Source organism: Coffea eugenioides, chromosome 7, assembly GCF_003713205.1.
Source record: "Coffea eugenioides isolate CCC68of chromosome 7, Ceug_1.0, whole genome shotgun sequence".
Lineage (NCBI taxonomy): Eukaryota > Viridiplantae > Streptophyta > Magnoliopsida > Gentianales > Rubiaceae > Coffea > Coffea eugenioides.
Window position 1 is genome coordinate 3,463,100 of NC_040041.1, and position 18,548 is coordinate 3,481,647.

The 18,548-nt window shown below is 36.3% G+C and overlaps 1 protein-coding gene across 2 annotated transcripts; it reads left to right on the top strand.

The window, feature by feature from the left end:
- The first annotated feature begins 651 nt into the window (after positions 1-651).
- On the top strand, positions 652-17,960 carry LOC113778862 (protein HIGH ARSENIC CONTENT 1, mitochondrial-like). 2 transcript variants are annotated; one of them, XM_027324383.1, is made up of 7 exons: positions 652-900; positions 999-1,079; positions 1,164-1,237; positions 1,363-1,433; positions 1,602-1,655; positions 1,779-1,937; positions 17,818-17,960. In XM_027324383.1, the coding sequence occupies exons 1-6, from the start codon at positions 884-886 to the stop codon at positions 1,872-1,874; spliced, it is 393 nt and encodes a 130-aa protein (XP_027180184.1). In that variant the 5' UTR covers positions 652-883; the 3' UTR covers positions 1,875-1,937; positions 17,818-17,960. The 2 variants fall into 2 exon arrangements, with proteins under 2 accessions (XP_027180184.1, XP_027180183.1); XM_027324382.1 differs by lacking the exon at positions 652-900 and having other exon boundaries at positions 910-1,079.
- The last annotated feature ends 588 nt before the right edge of the window (positions 17,961-18,548 follow it).

An 18,548-nucleotide genomic window follows, 5' to 3' on the forward strand; every position in this document is an offset into this window, starting at 1 on the left:
AAAATGACTTTCGTTTCTTTTTTTTTAAAAAATTTTTGAGTTCCATTTATTTGATATGTGAATTATGTATCAAGTGAGAGTTAATATAGTCATTTTGTAATTATTAGAGGAGGTAAGTGATATTTTTAAAATTTTAAAGATGCTAAATGATATTAGGATAAAGCTCAGGATAGATTTCTAATATTATCCCTATGTAGTAATCCTCCTCTTTTCTTTTTCTTTTTCCTTTTTTGGGTAAAAAATACAGAGTACTCGCCACTCACCTTAGAAGCAGAACTTGTACACAAATTTCTTTCCCTAGTGTATGTTTTTATTCCAAACGTTCATGTGATCTTCCAAATTTGGTAAAGGAGTTATTGGCTTTGACAAGTGGACAAATAAGTAGGCAAGAAAACAAAAATAGTGCAATTTTTTTCGTTTTTATAAATTCTACCTAAAATATCTCTTTATTTTGATAGCTTAACTAAAGCTAGAAAAATAATTGTAACTCCACAGGTTTAAATTTTCCCATAACACCAACTTTTGAACCTTTTTTTTTTTTTGGGTAATAACAACAACTTTTGGATTTGGTGTTGTCCCAAAACTCTCCTTATGGAGGACGGACGGACGGACCAATATGATTGTCTAATCAGCATCTCGTTTGTTAGCAGCAATGGAGCATTCCAATGCGCTAATGCCATCCACAGAAATCCAACGTTCCCATACCATCTAAAACGGTATAAAACTGAACCAACCCAAATGCCCACAAAGTCCATCTTCAGCTTGCTGGTTTTCTTATTCAAAATCAATCAAACGCCAACAGATCTCTGAAACCGTATTCCAGGAGTCAAAGTTTCTGTTTCAGTCTTCCACCCCTTATATATAAAGAAATCAGTTCATTTCCATGGAACCCAAATTAAGGTATAGTACCAGAATTTCTTTACTACCAAGATGAAAACTTGTTGGTTTGTATTCCACTGTACTAGTTTGTTTCTTCTCCTTGTTCCTCCATTATGTAGTTCAGGAGCAGAGGTTGTTACTGTGGATGTTCATGCAGCTAAAGTCCTCCTCCATTCTGGCTACCGCTATCTTGATGTCCGGTAAACAGCCTTCTCTTTACAATCCTGCTCAAAGCAACAGATGATGAATATACATTAATTTCAAGAAGTGTTCTTATAAAACAGGACTGAGGAAGAATTCGAGAAGGGTCATGTAGTGGATGCTTTGAACATTCCTTATATGTTCATCACCCCTGAAGGTTTTTTTTTTTTCCCCTCAAAATCATATGTTCTTTAAATACACCAAATTATTAAATCTTCAAATCAATCACTCGTCTAATCTATTCTTGAAACGTACTGTTTTTGGCTTCGTATTGAAATTCAGGTAAGGTGAAGAATCCCAAGTTTATGGAGCAGGTTCTGTCCGCTTGCAATAAGGAAGATCGTCTTGTAGTGGTAAAGTTGAACCCAAAAGCTTGGGCACCGATATAAATGTTTTAGAAAAAAAAAAAAAGAGCAAGACCTACAATGATTAGTTGTTGGATCCCATCTTTTTGAGTGTTTGATATTGAATTCGAGTAATCCTTTGATTAAATCGTTTACTCTGCAACTTTTGGTTTGAAGGGCTGCCAAAGTGGCGTAAGGTCTGTGTATGCAACCACTGATCTTCTTAATGCTGTAAGTTCAATTGGATAAACACAATATTGTTTTCACGACATTGCTATGTTTTGATCATTTTTCTTATGATAAATTCCATTGGAACTAATAGGCCAAGTTGCTTCGCCTTCACCTAATCTGCAGGACTTCAAGAATGCGTGTAACATGGGAGGCGGCTATATTGAATGGGTCAAGAATGGATTTGCTGTGAAGAAGCCTGAACCTGATACTGAGCTCTAATTGATGTACGGGAAATCAGAATGAGGGCTAGTCCAAGACTCCAGAAAAAAAAATATTCGTGATGTGAGGCAATTGGAGTTTTTAGATTATTGTTAAAGACCGGATTTTATTTGGATCTCAATGAGACATTTGTTGTACCGTCTTTTAAACGGAATTTAATTTCTATTTCTGCTTTGGACAAATTTGGTTATTTTTGTTCATTTGGAAATGAAAAATTTGAATTGTTTCATGATTCAAAATTGGTTGGTTCTGGTTCTTTAATGCACTACGATAATCTATATTTAATTGACACAATTACCTCATTTAATGAATCTCTGCATTTGAGTACTAGAGGAGTTAAAAGAAAATTAGCCAATGAGAATTCAGCTGCATTATGGCACAAGAGATTGGGACATATCTCCAAACGGAGAATGGAAAGGCTTGTGTCAAATGAAATTCTCGGTCCCTTGAATTTTACAGATTTTAATGATTGTATTAACTGTATAAAGGGAAAACAAACCAATAAAAGGAGATTTGAAGCCAATAGGTCCTTAGACGTCTTAGAACTTATACATACAGATATTTGTGGACCATTTCCTACATCTGCTTGGAATGGTCAACAATATTTTATAACGTTCATAGACGATTTTTCAAGATATGGCTACATATATCTCATTTCTGAAAAGTCACAGTCACTAGACGTGTTCAAAAATTTTAAGGCCGAAGTTGAGAATCAACTCAACAAAAGAATTAAAAGCGTCAAATCTGACCGTGGTGGTGAGTACTATGGCAGATATGACGGTTCAGGTGAACAACGTCCAGGACCATTTGCTAAATACCTAGAGGAATGCGGTATCGTCCCACAGTACACTATGCCGGGTTCACCCACTATGAATGGTGTAGCTGAAAGACGAAATAGAACGCTTAAAGACATGGTAAGGAGTATGATATGTCATTCTACTTTACCAGAGTCACTCTGGGGTGAAGCACTTAAGACTGCAGCATATATCCTTAATAGGGTTCCAACTAAAGCAACTATCAAAACCCCTTATGAGCTTTGGACAGGGAAAAAACCCAGTTTAAAGCATCTACACATTTGGGGATGTCCAGCTGAGGCAAGGCCTTATAGGCCTAATGAAAAGAAACTGGACTCAAGAACGATTAGTTGTTATTTTATTGGATACTCTAAAAGATCCAGGGGTTACAAGTTTTATGATCCCACAGCCAAATCAATTTTTGAGACAGGAAATACTCGGTTCTTTGAGGATGTCGAGTTTGGGGGAGAAAATACAGTAAGAGACATTGCCTTTAAAGAGGAATATATTAATATTCCCACAGGTGTCATTGCTCTTGCTCAGGACCCTATTCCTGAACTTGATCATGGCATAACAAATCAAGACAATGTCGAAGAGCAAACTGTTATAGAAGAACAAACTCTTCCTCTTCAAGAACCAGTGCCATTAAGAAGATCCACTAGAGAAAGGAGAAGTGCAGTGCCAGATGATTACATTGTTTTTCTCCAAAAACATGAGGATGACTCTGGATTGATGGAAGATGATCCAATCAACTTCCGTCAAGCCATGGAAAGTTCAAATTCTCAAAAGTGGGTCGATACAATGAATGAAGAGATTAAATCCATGAAGGATAATGACGTTTGGGATCTTGTCCCATTGCCAGAAGGAGCGAAACCCATTGGTTGTAAATGGATATTTAAAATCAAGAAGGATTCGAAAGGCAATGTGGAAAGATACAAAGCTCGTCTTGTTGCTAAGGGATTTACACAAAAGGAAGGTATCGTTTATAAAAAAACCTTCTCTCCAGTCTCTTCAAAGGACTCTTTTAGAATTATCATGGCATTAGTGGCATATTTTGATCTTGAGTTACATCAGATGGATGTAAAGACAGCGTTTCTCAATGGTAACATTGATGAGACGATTTATATGGTGCAACCAGAAAACTTTGTATCTGGAGATCCAAAGAATATGGTTTGCAAACTTAAAAAATCCATCTATGGGCTCAAACAAGCGTCTCGACAATGGTATTTCAAATTTCATCAAGTGATTATCTCATTTGGTTTTGAGATGAATCTAGTAGATGATTGCATATACCATAAGTTCTGTGGGAGCAAATATATTTTTCTGGTATTGTATGTTGATGACATTTTGCTTGCCAGCAACGATATTGGTCTATTGCATGAAACCAAGAAATTTCTAACTAAGAATTTTGAGATGAAAGATCTTGGTAATGCATCTTTTGTGTTAGGCATACAAATACACCGTGATCGCTCTCGGGGTATTCTAGGACTATCACAAAAGGGCTATATCGAAAAGGTTCTCAAAAGATATGGCATGCAAAATTGTAAACCAGGTGACACTCCAGTGGCTAAAGGAGACAAATTTAGTCTTGAGCAGTGTCCCAAGAATGCTTTTGAGGAAAGAGAGATGCAAAAGATTCCTTATGCCTCAGCAGTAGGGAGTCTAATGTATGCTCAAGTATGTACGCGTCCGGATATTGCATACATTACTGGAATGTTGGGTAGATATTTGAGTAATCCTGGATTAGATCATTGGAAAGCAACCAAACGGGTCTTACGGTATCTACAGAAAACAAAAGACTACATGCTCACGTATCGGAAGTCAGATGAGTTGGAGATCATTGGGTATACTGATTCCGATTATACTGGATGCAAAGATACTATGAAGTCAATGTCAGGCTATGTCTACTTGTTGGCTGGAGGTGCCATATCTTGGAAGAGTGCTAAACAGTCCCTAATAGCATCTTCCACTATGGCTGCAGAGTTTATAACTTGTTATGAGGCATCCAATCAGGAAATTTGGCTGCGAAATTTCGTCACAGGATTACGTGTAGTGGATGGCATTGAAAGACCACTCAAATTATTCTGTGACAATAAGTCAGCAGTCTTATATTCCAATAACAATAGGAGCTCGACCAAATTTAAACATATAGATATCAAGTTCCTGACTGTTAAAGAAAGAGTGCAGAATGGACAATTATCAATAGAGCACATCGGGACAAACTCCATGGTTGCGGATCCGCTTACTAAGGGATTGCCACCCAAAATGTTTCATGAGCATACTGCTCATATGGGTGTCATATTAAATGATGTATAGTTTTAGTGGGAGTTTGTTATTTTAAATGCTCTTATGATATTTTTCAGTTATTAAGGATTTAAGGATATTTTATGCATAAATAAAGTTTGGATTTATTTGCACTCTAATTTTGGTATGGTTTGATCTCATAAAATTTAAGGTGGACCAGTTGGAAATAGGCATGTTTTGGTCACATTACATGAAATTTTCATGCTACACATCCACATCATAATTCATGTCATTCAATTGCATTGATATATGTGACCATTGATGGGTCGAGTTACGAAATTGTAACAAAGGCCGCTTTGATCCTATATTGGTGTAATTGATGGACCGAATTGGTTGCAGATACATTGTGATAATGACAGTAAAGTTGAGCTCATACGGTTAATTGCAAAACATAATTATAAGGTTACACATATAGTCCAAGTGGGAGATTGTTGGATCCTTAATCCAACATTGGACTTATATGTGAATAATTATGTATTGCAAACTGTCAATTAAGGTTAAACCCAATTAAAGTGATCAAATATAGTTTGGGTTTAATGTATCTAATAGGATGTGGGCCCTTTTATGTGTAGAAACTTATGGGCTCCTATTTCAATGATGGGCTGAAATAGGGCTCCAAAGGTAACAGGAATGTTACCTATAAATAGGGTTATGGTCCCCAGGTCACAGGTATCGTTTTAGTTGTCGTATTCCCTAATACCACAAAATACCTCTTCCCTGATATCCCATCGTCAGGAAAGATACCAGAGAGAAACTAAAGGCCTCTCTCAAAGGATCGGTGAATACCTGTTGACCTGGAAGGCCACCCCAAATCTCTAGGAATTCAAGTATCAAGTTTATCAATATGGATTCAGGTACGCTTCCGCTATTTTATCGTTTATTTATTTCTTAATAATCGCCATATAGTTCTTGGGTTCAATAGGTGATGGTTTTCACCAGTGGTTAAATTTAGATAACCACCCTTACAAGTGGTATCAGAGCCCATATGGTTGATTATTGGGAAATAATTTGGATTTAGAAATTCATAATTTTTGAGTTTTTGTTCATATAGAACTATGATTAATTTTGGCTTTGCTTGCACGGCTAACAAGTCTTTGTTCCGTGGTTCATTGTCAAGTTCAATAATTGTTTCATGATACGGCTTCATGTTTCGGATTTGATATTTATTTTGGAAGTCTCGGTTGCTGATGGTATGAATTGCTGTGATAAACAATTGTTGTTCTAATGGCACGCAGTGTGATTTCATCCATATTGATGTCTTTATGCTTTCGTACAATTACATCAGATAACTCATGAATTCGGTCAACACTTGAAGTTAGTGGGCTCCATGAATTCTTACATATGAATTGATATGATATTTAAGTGGGCTCCATGGTAATCAAACTTTAGCCACGGTTCATTGGTATTTTAGTGTGCCAACTTCCTTTGTAAACCAATTTGGTTTCTGGCTTCGGGAGGTCTTTCGTCTTTTTCCCTGGTTTTAAGAATTAAAATTGACATGAAATATCCTGAGTTTCAATTTTTGTCCATAGTATTAATTTAGTTAATACTTGAGTTGTTTGACCTGTTTCTTTGTTTAAGGATATATATGCCTATATTTATGTTAAGGATATTAGGGTTCCTTTAATTTAAGTGAACCCTAATAAAGCTAATAAGATATTTAAGCCCTACAAAGTCCATATGTTTGGCCCACTATATATATAATTTTATAAAGTATTTATGGACTTAAAAAAAAAAAATTGGGCTTGAATAATAAATTGGGTCAAATTATGGATATGGACCTTTGGTCCAATAAGTTTTGATTCAATTAATTGTTTGATCAGAGTTAACTAAAGTTGACTTTGATCAAAATTTTGATTAATTTGTATAATTTTAAATTTGAATATTGGTATGATTATATATATTTTGGAATGAATTAATTGAAATAATATGCCACCAAAGTGACCTCTATTATGAAAATTAATTTATTTTAGAATATAACTAGTTGAGTACTTGTAATTTTATGAATATTGATTGGCCCAAAGGAAGGTCCATATTTAATAAAATTACATGTGCACTTGTGGTAATAAATACGTGATAATTATTTGGATTTTACATGTGATTTATAAATTGGCCCAAAGGAAAATTTATTTTTCGACATGTTATTATTATCAGTATTTATTACTGCACCAAGATATCACTCAGAAGTTAATATTTTTGTCCAAAGACGAAATATTAATGGAATATCGGTATCTTGAGATGGGACTGCCATTATTTGAATTTATTATTGTTTTGATTTATGTGAGCTTGTTTTAATTATGTTATGTTTTCTGTTCAGTTGCGAATGATCTTACAAATATTACTTCCAATATCAATAATATTCCTATGCTGAATGGCACAAATTTCAAGTCCTGAAAAGAAAATCTCTTGATAGTACTTGGAATAATGGATCTCGACCTTGCGTTAAGGAATGATTCACCCCCACCTCTTATAGATCAGAGTACCTCTGATGAAAAGAGAAATAATGAGAGGTGGGAGAGATCAAATCGCTTGTGTCTGATGATCATTAAAAAGGCCGTTCCAGAAGCATTCAGGGGAACAATGTCAGAAACGACTGTAACCGCTAAAGAGTTCCTTCAGGACATTGAAAAAAGGTTTGTCAAGAACGAAAAGGCTGAAGTTAGTACGCTCTTGACACGCCTTGTTTCAATGAAATATAGTAATTTGGTTTGTTCTGAAGTTAATTTAACTTCGGTACCTAGACACACATGGTGGTTAGATTCTGGTGCAACAACTCACATCAGTGTGTCTATGCAGGGTTGCCTGAATTGCCGAAAGCCTAATGATAGTGAAAGATATATCTACGTGGGCGATGGCAAAACAGTTCAAGTTGAGGCAATTGGAGTTTTTAGATTATTGTTAAAGACCGGATTTTATTTGGATCTCAATGAGACATTTGTTGTACCGTCTTTTAAACGGAATTTAATTTCTATTTCTGCTTTGGACAAATTTGGTTATTTTTGTTCATTTGGAAATGGAAAATTTGAATTGTTTCATGATTCAAAATTGGTTGGCTCTGGTTCTTTAATGCACTACGATAATCTATATTTAATTGACACAATTGTCTCATTTAATGAATCTCTGCATTTGAGTACTAGAGGAGTTAAAAGAAAATTAGCCAATGAGAATTCAGCTGCATTATGGCACAAGAGATTAGGACATATCTCCAAACGGAGAATGGAAAGACTTGTGTCAAATGAAATTCTCGACCCCTTGAATTTTACAGATTTTAATGATTGTATTAACTGTATAAAGGGGAAACAAACCAATAAAAGGAGATTTGAAGCCAATAGGTCCTTAGACGTCTTAGAACTTATACATACAGATATTTGTGGACCATTTCCTACATCTGCTTGGAATGGTCAACAATATTTTATAACGTTCATAGACGATTTTTCAAGATATGGCTACATATATCTCATTTCTGAAAAGTCACAGTCACTGGACGTGTTCAAAAATTTTAAGGCCGAAGTTGAGAATCAACTCAACAAAAGAATTAAAAGCGTCAGATCTGACCGTGGTGGTGAGTACTATGGTAGATATGACGGTTCAGGTGAACAACGTCCAGGACCATTTGCTAAATACCTAGAGGAATGCGGTATCGTTCCACAGTACACTATGCCGGGTTCACCCACTATGAATGGTGTAGCTGAAAGACGAAATAGAACGCTTAAAGACATGGTAAGGAGTATGATATGTCATTCCACCTTACCAGAGTCACTCTGGGGAGAAGCACTTAAGACTGCAGCATATATTCTTAACAGAGTTCCAACTAAAGCAACTATCAAAACCCCTTATGAGCTTTGGACAGGGAAAAAGCCCAGTTTAAAGCATCTGCATGTTTGGGGGTGTCCAGCTGAGGCAAGGCCTTACAGGCCAAATGAAAAGAAACTGGATTCAAGAACGATTAGTTGTTATTTTATTGGATATTCTGAAAGATCCAGAGGTTACAAGTTTTATGATCCCACAGCCAAATCAATTTTTGAGACAGGAAATGCCCGGTTCTTTGAGGATGTCGAGTTTGGGGGAGAACATACAGTAAGGGACATTGTCTTTAAAGAGGAATATATTAATATTCCCACAGGTGTCATTACTCTTGCTCAGGACCCTATTCCTGAATTTGATCATGATACAACAAATCAAGACAATGTCGAAGAGCAAACTGTTATAGAAGAACAAACTCTTCCTCTTCAAGAACCAGTGCCATTAAGAAGATCCACTAGAGAAAGGAGAAGTGCAGTGCCAGATGATTACATTATTTTTCTCCAAGAACATGAGGATGACTCTGGATTGATGGAAGATGATCCAATCAACTTCCGTCAAGCCATGGAAAGTTCAAATTCTCAAAAGTGGATCGATGCCATGAATGAGGAGATTAAATCCATGAAGGACAATGATGTTTGGGATCTTGTCCCATTGCCAGAAGGTGCGAAACCCATTGGTTGTAAATGGATATTTAAAATCAAAAGGGATTCGAAAGGCAATGTGGAAAGATTCAAAGCTCGTCTTGTCGCTAAGGGATTTACACAAAAAAGAAGGTATCGACTATAAAGAAACCTTCTCTCCAGTCTCTTCAAAGGACTCCTTTAGAGTTATTATGGCATTAGTGGCACATTTTGATCTTGAGTTACATCAGATGGATGTAAAGACAGCGTTTCTCAATGGTAACATTGATGAGACGATTTATATGGTGCAACCAGAAAACTTTGTATCAGGAGATCCAAAGAATATGGTTTGCAAACTTAAAAAATCCATCTATGGGCTCAAACAAGCGTCTCGACAATGGTATTTCAAATTTCATCAGGTGATCATCTCATTTGGTTTTGAGATGAATTTAGTGGATGATTGTATATACCATAAGTTCTGTGGGAGCAAATATATTTTTCTGGTATTGTATGTTGATGACATTTTGCTTGCCAGCAACGATATTGGTCTATTGCATGAAACCAAGAAATTTCTAACTAAGAATTTTGAGATGAAAGATCTTGGTGATGCATCTTTTGTGTTAGGCATACAGATACACCGTGATCGCTCTCGGGGTATTTTAGGACTATCACAAAAGGGCTATATCGAAAAGGTCCTTAAAAGATATGGCATGCAAAATTGTAAACCAGGTGACACCCCTGTGGCTAAAGGAGACAAATTTAGTCTTGAGCAGTGTCCCAAGAATGCTTTTGAGGAAAGAGAGATGCAAAAGATTCCTTATGCCTCAGCAGTAGGGAGTCTAATGTATGCTCAAGTATGTACGCGTCCGGATATTGCATACATTACTGGAATGTTGGGTAGATATTTGAGTAATCCTGGATTAGATCATTGGAAAGCAACCAAACGGGTCTTACGGTATCTACAGAAAACAAAAGACTACATGCTCACGTATCGGAAGTCAGATGAGTTGGAGATCATTGGGTATACTGATTCCGATTATGCTGGATGCAAAGATACTATGAAGTCAACGTCAGGCTATGTCTACTTGTTGGCTGGAGGTGCCATATCCTGGAAGAGTGCTAAACAGTCCCTCATAGCATCTTCCACTATGGCTGCAGAGTTTATAGCTTGTTATGAGGCATCCAATCAGGGAATTTGGCTGCGAAATTTCGTCACAGGATTACGTGTAGTGGATGGCATTGAAAGACCACTCAAATTATTCTGTGACAATAAGTCAGCAGTCTTATATTCCAATAACAATAGGAGCTCGACCAAATCTAAACATATAGATATCAAGTTCCTGACTGTTAAAGAAAGAGTGCAGAATGGACAGTTATCAATAGAGCACATCGGGACAAACTCCATGGTTGCGGATCCGCTTACTAAGGGATTGCCACCCAAAATGTTTCATGAGCATACTGCTCATATGGGTGTCGTGTTAAATGATGTATAGTTTTTGTGGGAGTTTGTTATTTTAAATGCTCTTATGATATTTTTCAGTTATTAAGGATTTAAGGATATTTTATGCATAAATAAAGTTTGGATTTATTTGCACTCTAATTTTGGTATGGTTTGATCTCATAAAATTTAAGGTGGACCAGTTGGAAATAGGCATGTTTTGGTCACATTACATGAAATTTTCATGCTACACATCCACATCATAATTCATGTCATTCAATTGCATTGATATATGTGACCATTGATGGGTCGAGTTACGAAATTGTAACAAAGGCCGCTTTGATCCTATATTGGTGTAATTGATGGACCGAATTGGTTGCAGATACATTGTGATAATGACAGTAAAGTTGAGCTCATACGGTTAATTGCAAAATATAATTATAAGGTTACACATATAGTCCAAGTGGGAGATTGTTGGATCCTTAATCCAACATTGGACTTATATGTGAATAATTATGTATTGCAAACTGTCAATTAAGGTTAAACCCAATTAAAGTGATCAAATATAGTTTGGGTTTAATGTATCTAATAGGATGTGGGCCCTTTTATGTGTAGAAACTTATGGGCTCCTATTTCAATGATGGGCTGAAATAGGGCTCCAAAGGTAACAGGAATGTTACCTATAAATAGGGTTATGGTCCCCAAGTCACAGGTATCGTTTTAGTTGTCGTATTCCCTAATACCACAAAATACCTCTTCCCTGATATCCCATCGTCAGGAAAGATACCAGAGAGAAACTAAAGGCCTCTCTCAAAGGATCGGTGAATACCTGTTGACCTGGAAGGCCACCCCAAATCTCTAGGAATTCAAGTATCAAGTTTATCAATATGGATTCAGGTACGCTTCCGCTATTTTATCGTTTATTTATTTCTTAATAATCGCCATATAGTTCTTGGGTTCAATAGGTGATGGTTTTCACCAGTGGTTAAATTTAGATAACCACCCTTACAAGACAACTACATCCGGATATATCTACGTGGACAAACTTTAGCCACGGTTCATTGGTATTTTAGTGTGCCAACTTCCTTTGTAAACCAATTTGGTTTCTGGCTTCGGGAGGTCTTTCGTCTTTTTCCCTGGTTTTAAGAATTAAAATTGACATGAAATATCCTGAGTTTCAATTTTTGTCCATAGTATTAATTTAGTTAATACTTGAGTTGTTTGACCTGTTTCTTTGTTTAAGGATATATATGCCTATATTTATGTTAAGGATATTAGGGTTTCTTTAATTTAAGTGAACCCTAATAAAGCTAATAAGATATTTAAGCCCTACAAAGTCCATATGTTTGGCCCACTATATATATAATTTTATAAAGTATTTATGGACTTAAAAAAAAAAAATTGGGCTTGAATAATAAATTGGGTCAAATTATGGATATGGACCTTTGGTCCAATAAGTTTTGATTCAATTAATTGTTTGATCAGAGTTAACTAAAGTTGACTTTGATCAAAATTTTGATTAATTTGTATAATTTTAAATTTGAATATTGGTATGATTATATATATTTTGGAATGAATTAATTGAAATAATATGCCACCAAAGTGACCTCTATTATGAAAATTAATTTATTTTAGAATATAACTAGTTGAGTACTTGTAATTTTATGAATATTGATCGGCCCAAAGGAAGGTCCATATTTAATAAAATTACATGTGCACTTGTGGTAATAAATACGTGATAATTATTTGGATTTTACATGTGATTTATAAATTGGCCCAAAGGAAAATTTATTTTTCGACATGTTATTATTATCAGTATTTATTACTGCACCAAGATATCACTCAGAAGTTAATATTTTTGTCCAAAGACGAAATATTAATGGAATATCGGTATCTTGAGATGGGACTGCCATTATTTGAATTTATTATTGTTTTGATTTATGTGAGCTTGTTTTAATTATGTTATGTTTTCTGTTCAGTTGCGAATGATCTTACAAATATTACTTCCAATATCAATAATATTCCTATGCTGAATGGCACAAATTTCAAGTCCTGAAAAGAAAATCTCTTGATAGTACTTGGAATAATGGATCTCGACCTTGCGTTAAGGAATGATTCACCCCCACCTCTTATAGATCAGAGTACCTCTGATGAAAAGAGAAATAATGAGAGGTGGGAGAGATCAAATCGCTTGTGTCTGATGATCATTAAAAAGGCCGTTCCAGAAGCATTCAGGGGAACAATGTCAGAAACGACTGTAACCGCTAAAGAGTTCCTTCAGAACATTGAAAAAAGGTTTGTCAAGAACGAAAAGGCTGAAGTTAGTACGCTCTTGACACGCCTGGTTTCAATGAAATATAGTGGTAAAGGCAATATCAGAGAGTATATCATGGAGATGTCTCATCTTGCTTCGAAATTAAATGCACTTAAGTTGAAACTCTCCGAAGAGTTACTAGTGCATTTGATTTTAATATCTCTTCCTACACAATTTAGCCAATTTAAGGTGAGTTACAATTGTCAAAAGGAGACTTGGTCTCTAAATGAACTCATCTCACACTGTGTAGAGGAAGAGGAAAGGTTGAAGCAAGAGCAGACAGAAAGTGCTCATCTGGTGTCAACCACTAATAATAAAAGTAAGGGACTTAAAAGAAAGAAGGAAAAAGGAGCTGCAGGTACAGCGCCACAAAAGAAACAACAAAAGAAATCAAATGATCAGGGAAAGAATAGTTGTTTCTTCTGTGGGGCTGAAGGGCATCAAAAGAAGCATTGCACCAACTATCACGCTTGGCGTGCTAAGAAAGGTATGCTTCTTAATTTGGTTTGTTCTGAGGTTAATTTAACTTCGGTACCTAGACACACATGGTGGTTAGATTCCGGTGCAACAACTCACATCAGTGTGTCTATGCAGGGTTGCCTGAATTGCCGAAAGCCTAATGATAGTGAAAGATATATCTACGTGGGCGATGGCAAAACAGTTCAAGTTGAGGCAATTGGAGTTTTTAGATTATTGTTAAAGACCGGACTTTATTTGGATCTCAATGAGACATTTGTTGTACCGTCTTTTAGACGGAATTTAATTTCTATTTCTGCTTTGGACAAATTTGGTTATTTTTGTTCATTTGGAAATGAAAAATTTGAATTGTTTCATGATTCAAAATTGGTTGGTTCTGGTTCTTTAATGCACTACGATAATCTATATTTAATTGACACAATTACCTCATTTAATGAATCTCTGCATTTGAGTACTAGAGGAGTTAAAAGAAAATTAGCCAATGAGAATTCAGCTGCATTATGGCACAAGAGATTGGGACATATCTCCAAACGGAGAATGGAAAGGCTTGTGTCAAATGAAATTCTCGGTCCCTTGAATTTTACAGATTTTAATGATTGTATTAACTGTATAAAGGGAAAACAAACCAATAAAAGGAGATTTGAAGCCAATAGGTCCTTAGACGTCTTAGAACTTATACATACAGATATTTGTGGACCATTTCCTACATCTGCTTGGAATGGTCAACAATATTTTATAACGTTCATAGACGATTTTTCAAGATATGGCTACATATATCTCATTTCTGAAAAGTCACAGTCACTAGACGTGTTCAAAAATTTTAAGGCCGAAGTTGAGAATCAACTCAACAAAAGAATTAAAAGCGTCAAATCTGACCGTGGTGGTGAGTACTATGGCAGATATGACGGTTCAGGTGAACAACGTCCAGGACCATTTGCTAAATACCTAGAGGAATGCGGTATCGTCCCACAGTACACTATGCCGGGTTCACCCACTATGAATGGTGTAGCTGAAAGACGAAATAGAACGCTTAAAGACATGGTAAGGAGTATGATATGTCATTCTACTTTACCAGAGTCACTCTGGGGTGAAGCACTTAAGACTGCAGCATATATCCTTAATAGGGTTCCAACTAAAGCAACTATCAAAACCCCTTATGAGCTTTGGACAGGGAAAAAACCCAGTTTAAAGCATCTACACATTTGGGGATGTCCAGCTGAGGCAAGGCCTTATAGGCCTAATGAAAAGAAACTGGACTCAAGAACGATTAGTTGTTATTTTATTGGATACTCTAAAAGATCCAGGGGTTACAAGTTTTATGATCCCACAGCCAAATCAATTTTTGAGACAGGAAATACTCGGTTCTTTGAGGATGTCGAGTTTGGGGGAGAAAATACAGTAAGAGACATTGCCTTTAAAGAGGAATATATTAATATTCCCACAGGTGTCATTGCTCTTGCTCAGGACCCTATTCCTGAACTTGATCATGGCATAACAAATCAAGACAATGTCGAAGAGCAAACTGTTATAGAAGAACAAACTCTTCCTCTTCAAGAACCAGTGCCATTAAGAAGATCCACTAGAGAAAGGAGAAGTGCAGTGCCAGATGATTACATTGTTTTTCTCCAAGAACATGAGGATGACTCTGGATTGATGGAAGATGATCCAATCAACTTCCGTCAAGCCATGGAAAGTTCAAATTCTCAAAAGTGGATCGATGCCATGAATGAGGAGATTAAATCCATGAAGGACAATGATGTTTGGGATCTTGTCCCATTGCCAGAAGGTGCGAAACCCATTGGTTGTAAATGGATATTTAAAATCAAAAGGGATTCGAAAGGCAATGTGGAAAGATTCAAAGCTCGTCTTGTCGCTAAGGGATTTACACAAAAAGAAGGTATCGACTATAAAGAAACCTTCTCTCCAGTCTCTTCAAAGGACTCCTTTAGAGTTATTATGGCATTAGTGGCACATTTTGATCTTGAGTTACATCAGATGGATGTAAAGACAGCGTTTCTCAATGGTAACATTGATGAGACGATTTATATGGTGCAACCAGAAAACTTTGTATCAGGAGATCCAAAGAATATGGTTTGCAAACTTAAAAAATCCATCTATGGGCTCAAACAAGCGTCTCGACAATGGTATTTCAAATTTCATCAGGTGATCATCTCATTTGGTTTTGAGATGAATTTAGTGGATGATTGTATATACCATAAGTTCTGTGGGAGCAAATATATTTTTCTGGTATTGTATGTTGATGACATTTTGCTTGCCAGCAACGATATTGGTCTATTGCATGAAACCAAGAAATTTCTAACTAAGAATTTTGAGATGAAAGATCTTGGTGATGCATCTTTTGTGTTAGGCATACAGATACACCGTGATCGCTCTCGGGGTATTTCAGGACTATCACAAAAGGGCTATATCGAAAAGGTCCTTAAAAGATATGGCATGCAAAATTGTAAACCAGGTGACACCCCTGTGGCTAAAGGAGACAAATTTAGTCTTGAGCAGTGTCCCAAGAATGCTTTTGAGGAAAGAGAGATGCAAAAGATTCCTTATGCCTCAGCAGTAGGGAGTCTAATGTATGCTCAAGTATGTACGCGTCCGGATATTGCATACATTACTGGAATGTTGGGTAGATATTTGAGTAATCCTGGATTAGATCATTGGAAAGCAACCAAACGGGTCTTACGGTATCTACAGAAAACAAAAGACTACATGCTCACGTATCGGAAGTCAGATGAGTTGGAGATCATTGGGTATACTGATTCCGATTATGCTGGATGCAAAGATACTATGAAGTCAACGTCAGGCTATGTCTACTTGTTGGCTGGAGGTGCCATATCCTGGAAGAGTGCTAAACAGTCCCTCATAGCATCTTCCACTATGGCTGCAGAGTTTATAGCTTGTTATGAGGCATCCAATCAGGGAATTTGGCTGCGAAATTTCGTCACAGGATTACGTGTAGTGGATGGCATTGAAAGACCACTCAAATTATTCTGTGACAATAAGTCAGCAGTCTTATATTCCAATAACAATAGGAGCTCGACCAAATCTAAACATATAGATATCAAGTTCCTGACTGTTAAAGAAAGAGTGCAGAATGGACAGTTATCAATAGAGCACATCGGGACAAACTCCATGGTTGCGGATCCGCTTACTAAGGGATTGCCACCCAAAATGTTTCATGAGCATACTGCTCATATGGGTGTCGTGTTAAATGATGTATAGTTTTTGTGGGAGTTTGTTATTTTAAATGCTCTTATGATATTTTTCAGTTATTAAGGATTTAAGGATATTTTATGCATAAATAAAGTTTGGATTTATTTGCACTCTAATTTTGGTATGGTTTGATCTCATAAAATTTAAGGTGGACCAGTTGGAAATAGGCATGTTTTGGTCACATTACATGAAATTTTCATGCTACACATCCACATCATAATTCATGTCATTCAATTGCATTGATATATGTGACCATTGATGGGTCGAGTTACGAAATTGTAACAAAGGCCGCTTTGATCCTATATTGGTGTAATTGATGGACCGAATTGGTTGCAGATACATTGTGATAATGACAGTAAAGTTGAGCTCATACGGTTAATTGCAAAATATAATTATAAGGTTACACATATAGTCCAAGTGGGAGATTGTTGGATCCTTAATCCAACATTGGACTTATATGTGAATAATTATGTATTGCAAACTGTCAATTAAGGTTAAACCCAATTAAAGTGATCAAATATAGTTTGGGTTTAATGTATCTAATAGGATGTGGGCCCTTTTATGTGTAGAAACTTATGGGCTCCTATTTCAATGATGGGCTGAAATAGGGCTCCAAAGGTAACAGGAATGTTACCTATAAATAGGGTTATGGTCCCCAGGTCACAGGGATCGTTTTAGTTGTCGTATTCCCTAATACCACAAAATACCTCTTCCCTGATATCCCATCGTCAGGAAAGATACCAGAGAGAAACTAAAGGCCTCTCTCAAAGGATCGGTGAATACCTGTTGACCTGGAAGGCCACCCCAAATCTCTAGGAATTCAAGTATCAAGTTTATCAATATGGATTCAGGTACGCTTCCGCTATTTTATCGTTTATTTATTTCTTAATAATCGCCATATAGTTCTTGGGTTCAATAGGTGATGGTTTTCACCAGTGGTTAAATTTAGATAACCACCCTTACATACTAGACCAAGATTTGATGACTTATCAAAGAGGGAAAAACACACACAAAGACCAAGATTGGTTGATTGTGCTTGATGTAAATGAAAAGAAATCGCACGCTTTGATTGATCAATGTTATGTCAAATTACATGTTTGAAGTTTATAGTATTCTTCTTAACTTTTGTTAATAGAAAGCTAATGAGCTTTGGTCCATGATCGAGAAAGTATTGTAACGGATGGACGCAAATTTAACGAGCAACTCAATTTGTTCTACTGATTTAACATATACGACGTCAACATGCAACAGAGAGGTTAAAGACAAGGCAGAAGCCGGCAGGAACTGAAGTTTGGCCACTTCACCAGTCCAAAAGATTTAAAACCCTTCAAACAATTTGGCCGTACTTCCAATTTTCAATAACAAGAAAGAAATTGGCCGATTAATGACTTTATAGAGAACAAATGCAGATGTAGAGCCAAGAGCTGAGATTGATATCTCCACTCTCGAGCATGTTTCTGTTTTCCCCTCTCCGGTTCAAAATTAACAACGAGTTGCTCAGGTTTTAGTAGTTGTTTAAAAAAGGGTCAACTATTCATAACTCCCTGTGCTTTTGTACAATATCACGTAACCCCTAAGGTTTTAAAATATCCACACAATACCTTATGATTTTATAATAAGTGAAAAATGAATGGACATTATATCCATTTATGATAGTTAACTAACACGTGCTTCAAAAGTGTGTGTGATGAAATT